Source organism: Mytilus californianus, unplaced genomic scaffold (genome assembly GCF_021869535.1).
Source record: "Mytilus californianus isolate M0D057914Y unplaced genomic scaffold, xbMytCali1.0.p SCAF_1, whole genome shotgun sequence".
In the NCBI taxonomy this organism is placed as follows: Eukaryota; Metazoa; Mollusca; class Bivalvia; order Mytilida; family Mytilidae; genus Mytilus; species Mytilus californianus.
Genome location: NW_026262581.1, coordinates 116,458,663 through 116,467,559, shown reverse-complemented (window position 1 = coordinate 116,467,559; position 8,897 = coordinate 116,458,663). Strand labels below are relative to the sequence as shown.

At 32.2% G+C, this 8,897-nt stretch overlaps 1 protein-coding gene across 1 annotated transcript; it reads left to right on the top strand.

Moving 5' to 3' along the window:
* The first annotated feature begins 667 nt into the window (after nucleotides 1-667).
* Nucleotides 668-8,545, top strand: LOC127731586 (uncharacterized). The gene is made up of 4 exons (XM_052240336.1): nucleotides 668-3,530; nucleotides 4,017-4,118; nucleotides 5,418-5,516; nucleotides 8,309-8,545. Exons 1-4 carry the CDS (start codon nucleotides 686-688, stop codon nucleotides 8,416-8,418), a joined length of 3,156 nt encoding a protein of 1,051 aa, XP_052096296.1. The 5' UTR covers nucleotides 668-685; the 3' UTR covers nucleotides 8,419-8,545.
* The last annotated feature ends 352 nt before the right edge of the window (nucleotides 8,546-8,897 follow it).

The window sequence follows — 8,897 nt, the reverse complement described above, 5'->3', positions numbered from 1 at the left end:
AAATTATTATCAGCCTTTGCTGCTGTATTTTGTATGCCACTTAAGCAATTTTAGAGGAAGTTGTGGTACAAGAACATTGAAAATTACTTGAAAATATCAGTTTTTTTAGTATGTAAAACTGGTTTAAGTTTACCTCCATCACATTTCGTGCCTGTACCATGGGTTGATCCTTTTTTTTTTCATCTTTGTTTTTGTGTAATTTTAAATCAGAGAAGTTGGTGTTAATTTTTGGTGGTGTCTGCCTCTCCAATATTTTATGGTAATTCCTATTATCCTTGTGTATTTTGATTAAATTCATGAATGAATGAATGAATGTTGTAAAATGCTGTAGGAATATAACTTTAATCCTCTATCAAGGTAGTACGGGGATATAAACAAAAATGAAATCATCATGCTTTTTTTCTCTGCTGTAGTACAAAATATAAACAAATTTACAGTACATTCCTATTATAAAAAAAAGGAATAATCTGAGTGATCTTCCCTTATAAGGTCAAGTTTAAATCAAATTTCTATAAAAAAAAAGATAGTCTGTATTTGTAACACAGTCATAATAATAGGATTAAGTCTGACATCTGAAACTGACAGTAACTTGTTAAAATAGCATTTAAAATCTTAACTTAAGATATTTCTGTGTTTTGATTTCTAAATTTTTCTTCTTCAGATAATAAGACAGTCTAAAGCTATAATGTCTAGCACCAAATTAGAATTAAATGCTTTAAACAAGTCAGATGATATAACCTTGTATCATGACAATTTTACTGCTGAAAAGGCTTCACAAAACAATGGAACTCAAGATTCATTAAAGTATGAGAATAATTCAGACATGTCATCACAACAAAGTTCAGATTTGCATTGTCAGACTCTAGATAAGGAAGAAACAAAACAAAATAACAAGGGACAGTTATTCAAATTAATGACATCAGGAGAAATTAGTGACAAATTCAATGAAAAACAATTTGAGGAAACAAAAGAAAAAACAGGCTTCTTTTCAAATGAAACATCAAAAGAATCAAAACCTCCAGTAGTTTTATTTACAGAAATACAGAAAAATGAAAATAAGAATTCCTTTGGTAAATCAGACACTGAATCAAGAAATGATTTAACTGAACATGATTATCCAATACACACAACAGAAAATAATGATCAAATTATAAAACAAGCAGAGTCATTACATGAAACATTATTATTACCTAATTTAGATGGACAGTATATTAAACCAGAAAGGAGTCAAATAGTTGATGGTCCACAAGTGCATTTTGCCTCTCCATTATTTGTCTATCATGAATACACCATAAGTGAATGTTCCAGTAGAACTGAGACCATGGATTCTGACAGTAGTATGGAGATTCCAGAATTAGAAATCAGATCTGATGAATCATGTACAGAAAACAAAAGAAGGGACATAAATAATGCTCCTATAACAGTATTAGAAGAATCTATGGAACTTAGTACAATTACTCATAAATCTGAGGAAATAAGTGACACTTCTATGAAAGTGTCTGAAGATGATGTTCACTCTGCTATGTGTAGTGATAAATTTGAGAATAAGAGTACAGGTAACACTTCTGTAACAATATCTAAACATACTGTTATGCCTTTAATATATAGCGATAAGTTGTCAAAAGGACGTGTACAAGTTGTTCCAATATCTTCATGTGAAAACCAGATGGTCAATGACTCTGAATGTCTCAATCTCTCCAACGATTCTTCCCAGGAAGACAAAATTATTTCAGAAGTAAGAAATATTTTAGAAAATCTAATTGTTCAGTGTTGTGACATAAACGATGAATTTTACAAAAATGATTTTGAAGTCAAATGTACAACTGAACCAAACTGTACACTTGCCATGCTCGATGTATCATTTGAAGAAAATGGACTCTCACAATTTTCACAATACGAGAAAAAAGAATTGGAGACATTTTCTGACTTAAATGGCCAAGAGACTAGACAAGTAATAGCCAAAGATTTTACCAAGTTTGATATTGATGAATTGGATGAAACTATACTTTTGAATTCCAACCAACAGCAATCATCAGATGATATTAACTTTGAAAACTCTGTATTAGAAGAACTATCATCTACAGCAAACTGTAAGTTAGTGGTGATAGAATTGAAACCTTCTGTCAATTCAGAAACTGAAAATAACATATCTCAAATGGGTGATTTGGCAAACATTTCAAACATACCAAACTACAGTGATAAAGCCAAGATTTTGAAGGAAGAAAATGAAGAAAAAGTTAATAAGATTTTGTCTCCAAAATGTCTTCAATCAATGTGTAAAATTGAAGAATCAGAAATTGAAATGAGTTCCTGTGATAATCAAGTAACATCTACAAGTTCACATTCACAGCAACATGATGAGGAGCAATCTAATTCACAATTTCAAGTATTTGATAGTGAAAATGAAAGTACTGAATCACAAACTGAAATGAACGAATCTTGCGTTCATATGGAAAAAATAAAACCATTAAATCGATTAAATGACAAGACAAACAGCCAAAAATACATTTTACATGAAAATCTTGATATATCAGAAAGAGAAGCAAGTGTGGATCAGTGCATTATCAATTTTGATAATCCAAGAAAAGGAGATGGAGATTTAAATAACAACAAGAGTGATGTACAAGAACTGTGTACAGAAGCACAAAAAGAAGGAGATAATTGTTATAGCATTAGTATCAAAGAAGTTGAGCAAAGTAATAATGTTACAATGGAAATTGCTGATGCAAGTGAAAGTTTGAAGATAGATCATGAACAGACATGTAATGGAAATGATGAACATTTGGATCAAAAACAAAATATTCTAAAAGAATTTCCAGTTGATTTTACAGACAGAAAGCAAAAATCAGATTTAATTGATGATGTCAGAGTGGATGACACAACAAGCATTGAAATATCGACAAATGTTTTGAAGAATTACATTTTGGATAAAGACCAAGAAAGTAATGTACCTATTACAGAAATTGATATTGAATTCAATGATTTATCTAATTCTAAGAACCAACAGCAGGAATTTAATCCATGTTTTGAAAGCTCTGAATCAATAGTAATTAACAAACAATTAGATTTGCACTTAAATGCAGTCATGGAGGATGCCAACTTACAAGTGCAAGAAAGCTCTAGTATCAATCAAAATGATGAGGAGAGTCTTATTAAAGTAAAGGAAAATCATTTATCTTTAAATTATCTCCAAAATAGCCTGACTAAAGGTAGATTAGACAGAAAGAGATCTGTAAAGGAGACAGGAATTGAAGATGAAAAACCATCAGCAAAAGTGTCAGTATATCATTCCATATCTGAAGGGCTTGATCAGTATAAATATGCTGAAGTCAGATTAGTGGACAAAGAGGGAATACAGCATGAGGATGGGACATTACCTGAATCTGTTGATATTAAAATTACTGAAGAATTACATTACAATGATAAAATAAAGGAATGTTGTGCTAAAGAACAAATGGATCAGACAGTGCCTGATGAAAGTGACTGTGGTATAAAGCTGGCAACAGAAACACTTTATTCTCAACATATGGGTAAGATTAATCTTTTCTTTATAATATTTTACTTATTGTAAAAAATATATAATGCTGTACCTACTAAATTTTTTTAGTTCTTTTTTCATAAGACAAATTGATAGATGTTGTGCATGCTTATGACAAATTCAGTCTTCACAATTAACCACAAGCCAGGAATGTAATAATGTTTTTGTGTCAGTGAAATTTTCCTGAAACGAGGTCTGACAAGCCATATGATTTAAAGAAATTTCTTGAAAGAATAGTTTTCCTGCTTTTAAGTTAAAAAGTTTTTCATGAAGTTTCATGTCAAGGGAGGTAAATCTGTTGATCCAGTTTCAACATTTTTAAAATGTTTGCATCATTATTGAGAATTTAGTGTACTTTGAGAAATGAAGTATATAAGTCATGAAACAGCTTTTAATCTGTTGTATAGGTTGCATAACTATGTTGATTATATGTATTAGTATATTTCAGCTCTTAAGAATTGAATCTTTATATCTTTAGATAAAAAGGAGGACACTGACATATGTACTCTGGAAATGAAGGGAGATGACATCAGTATTTTACCAGAGATGTCAGGGGATTATATTTGCAGAGAAAAATATGGTATGACACCTAAGCCTTTTGAGCTCAACTAATTGAAAAGATTATAATTTGTATAAGCTTTAGAAGTTTTCTGAACAATTGGTCTCTTGTCGTATATGTTTGTTGTATAATTTTGCAAAAATCGCAAAAATGATCAGCAAGGCAAGAACTATTAAAAAGGTTAAATTTTGCCGATATAGTTAGTAGACTGTCACTCTTCATAGGAGTGATTGCCCTTAAATGAGGATTTTTTTTACCCTCTTTTGTGTTTTGAGCAAAAACTAAAGAAGATAGAGAGAAACTAAACAGACTAAAAGATCAGTAATGCAAGATCAACAAATAGAGATTTTTGTCATGAAGTCTATTCTCGTCTACAATGTTGGAGAGTGTCCTTTGTTTGATATGCACATAGACCAAGGTGAACGACACAGGCTCTTTAGAACCTCTAGTTTATAAAATATTTGCTCTTTTTGGAGATAGTTGAACTTTGTCATTTTTGGAGTATATACTTGCATAAGAGGTGAATAGTGTTTCCGGATAACTCCTCCTACAGTGAACCATAGACCTTTGTGCTCCCATGCTCAACTTCGTGTATTTTAAAATAACACTTTGCATCTACGGGGGCATCATTTGTGTCTCCCAGACACAATAATATCTCAAAGAAAGTCCTTCATTGACTTTGTTATAGTACAGTTACCTCAAAGTTTGCTCTACAGGAGTTATGGCACTTGGTTGCTTTAACAATGACAGATGTTTATAAATGTAAGAAAAACCTGGGTTTCTTTCAGTTTAATAACTATAGTGTAGACAAACAGAAGTGTAAACATTAAAAATGACCAGCAAGACCAGATGTACATGAAGGTTAAATATGATTAATTCTGTTTCTCAGATACTATAAGCAGTAGGTCAACTATATTTGGTGTATGGAATGATTGTTTTATCTGACCTTAACCTCATTTTCATGGTTCATTTGTCAATGTTAAGTTTTCATGGTTTGGTCTCTTTCTTGGATACTATAAGCAATAGGTTAATTAAAGTTGGTGTATGGAATGATTATAAGGTTAATATGTCTGTCTGGCAGGGCTTATAGGACCGTGATTTCATTGTTGTGGAGCATTGATAATGTTGGGTAAATCCAGAAAAGGAAATTTATAAAGTGTTATTTTCATTTGTTTAAGTTTTTGTGATACTTGTTAGAAAACCTTTGATTTCACCTTTAGACGTTAGGCTTACAAAGTAAAATTAATCATAGTCAGTGAAGCAGGCAAGATATTTCAGCATGTGCACTCTTGTTTACAAATAAATGTTATAATTTTTCAGATTTTGTTGACAACTCAATGGTTCAGGCTTTTAAGTGGAAGTATGTACCTTCTATAGACCTAGACTCAGTTGTACCTAACTGTGATGGAGAAAATGAAGGTATGTGAATATTTCATCCAGGATTACCATCTTTTTGGGGCAACTTTTTATGCCCCACCTACGATAGAAGAGGGGCATTATGTTTTTCGGTCTGTGCGTCCGTTCGTTCGTTCGTCTGTTTGTCCCACTTCAGGTTAAATTTTTGGTCAAGGTAGTTTTTGATGATGTTGAAGTCCAATCAACTTGAAACTTAGTACCCATGTTCCCTATGATATGATCTTTCTAATTTTAATGCCAAATTAGAGTTTTGACACCAATTTCACGGTCCACTGAACATAGAAAATGATAGTGCGAGTGGGGCATCCGTGTACTATGGCCACATTCTTGTTTCCTTTATTTCAAATTTATTTTTTCAATTTCTATGCTGCTGTGGGGCCAATCTGAATTACCAGTAGACTGGTGCAGGAGACTGTTATAAGATGTATAGAACTATATGTCCTCATTCTACGAGTCCTAACATATAAGGAAATTCACTTATATGATCTCATCTTGATACAAAAAAATCCTGTAGGCTGTAATGGTCTAATTATGAATAGTTAAAATGCCTTTAAATTTAAATTGGTTGTTGGATTTACAGTTTTATTTAAAAAGGAAAGGTAATTTTCTATAGGATCTGATATGCATTTCTTATAGTTCATTAACATACAGTCTTCATGAAAAATTTTCAGATCACAAGCCAACTAGGCCTGTCGTGCCTGAAAAAACCATAAGCCCTGATTTTAATTTACAGGCCCAAAAAATATTGAAGAATTTTAGGGCTTTTGAAATATGATTGTCAAAATAAATAAGACAATATTTAACATTTATTCTCTCTATGGTGCATGGCTATGCATGTGCATTTCTAAATTTTAAAGCCAAACAATCATACTCTTGATTTCATTAACCTATCGTAACATTGTTGAGCCTCTGATTTTTTTTCATTGATTTTAGGTTTGTATTTTCCAGTGTAGTACAGATAAACCTTGCTTGTGTCATGCTGCGTAACTGCATCTTTTTGAAATCAGAACCAGTTACAAATTTGCAATCACTAACATTACTTTCTTTACACCAAAGACAAAACATTTTGTCAGCATCACTGTCATGAAATAGCCATGGGCACCTATTTGTCCACGTAGTTTAAAATTTTCTTGTCCTTTTTCTTCTCATACTTCCACCTAGTGTCTTCAATCTACATTGCTGATCGTTAAGCCACCTGCAATGAAAGTTACGGAAGGCAAGACATGTGTTGCTTTTCTGACTGCATCAACAATTGTTCAGTTTTCTGCTTTTCTGACTGCATCAACAATTGTTCAGTTTTCTGCTTTAATCAGTTTTATTAGAACTACTTGTGATGCCAATGATATTTTCTATTAAGTTGCAATACTACCTTTACATATCAGTTTGAAGACTTTTTTTAGGACATGCCCCCTATGTCATGGTCCAGCGGCTTTCTATTTGTAAGCAATTTTTCAATGTTAAGTTTTCTGTGTAAGTTAGTTTGATAGGATCTACTTGTGATAGATCAATGATATTTTCTATAAATGGTTATAGTTTGTTCTTATGTTTTGCTGTAACACCACTGTCCCAGGTTAGGGGAGAGTTGAGCGCTCACAAACATGTTTAACCCTGCCACATTCTTTATGTGCCTGGCCTAAATCAGGCGCCTGTAGTTCAGTGGTTGTCATTGGTTCATGTCTGTCATATTTGTTTTTCGTAAATTGTTTTGTTTTAAGTTAGGCTGTTAGTTTTCTCAATATAATTGTTTCATATTTTTCATGTCTGGGCCTTTTATAGCCGACTATACTGTATGGGTTTTTGTCGAGCCTGCGACTTTCGTCGCAGAAAGCTCGACATAGGGATAGTGATCCGGCGGCGGCGTTAGCTAACTTCTTAAAAGCTTTGTATTTTAGAAGGTGGAAGGCCTGGATGCTTCATACTTTGTATATAGATGCCTTATGTTACGAAGTTTCTGTCTGTCACATGTCCATTGTCCATGACCTCATTTTCATGGTTCAGTGACTACTTGGAAAAAAAGTAAAGATTTTTTTGTAATGTTAATTTCTCTCTTATAATGAGTAATAGGATAACTATATTTGGTATGTGCGTACCTTGCATGGTCCTCATGCCCGTCAGACAGTTTTCACTTGACCTCGACCTCATTTCATGGATCAGTGAACAGGTTAAATTTTGGTGGTCAAGTCCATATCTCAGATACTAGAAGAATAGGTCTAGCATATTCGGTGTATGGGAGGACTGTAAGGTGTACATGTCCAGCTGGCAGGTGTCATCTGACCTTAACCTCATTTTCATGGTTCAATGGTTATAGTTAAGTTTTTGTGTTTTGGTCTGTTTTTCTTATACTGTATGCAATAGGTCTACTTTATTTGGTGTATGGAATGATTGTAAGGTGTACATGTCTAGCTGGCAGGTGTCTTCTGACCTTGACCTCATTTTCTTGGTTCAGTGGTCAATGTTAAATTTTTGAGTTAAAATATATATAAATTAGTGGTTTTAAAAGCGTCTGGAACCAAACAAAATTTTTTTAAACCCATCTTGCCGGAAACCAGCCATTAACGGCAAAATCTTAAAATATGCAGTGGCATCCTGGCCAAACCTTCGCTTCACATCAGTTTGCTATTTCTTGTTTTCAATTGAACTAAAAAGAAAAAAACACACAAATAGATACTTATTTTAACCAAGCCTGTCGGGCTCCTGGTTTTGACATTTGAATTATTGAGATGTTTACATTTTATGGCTTCTTGTTAAAATTAAATTGTATAAAATGATATCTATAATTTCATTTTCTTTTTTAGCTAATCCATTATTACCAGCACCTATAAAGACATGTAAAAAGCCATACAGACTGGGTTTATCAAAAAGACAGAAACTTAGCAGCTTACATCCTAAACTCAAAAGAGTATGAAAAAATGTTCCATAGAAATCAAATTTGTATCATGATTTAAACTTTTTATATTCGTTTTTGCTATACTGTGACTATAGGTTAGTCTTTTTTTTTTTTTTACTTTATTAATTATTTCAAAAGATAAAAAACACTTTTGTATAATATAATATACAAAAAAATTAGCTAATTTTTGTATTTGATATTTACCTTTATTATTACTCTAAAGAGATTAAACCTTTTTGATTAATTTATAATAATTTTCTTGTTGGGTGTTATATGCTTTTTTAAGGATCAGAAAAAATGAACATATTTGACATAAATAATATTTACTGTAACTCATGTTTATTGTTTCTAGTCTAAATACAATAAGTATTTGTTTGTTCTGGACAAGGCACTTGGAATTCTGTTCAGACATAATGTTTCTTTTTTAATTTAATGAATGCACTTAAAAGTTTTCCCATATATGGCAGTATCAAGAGTAGTTAATGAAATTTCCATGT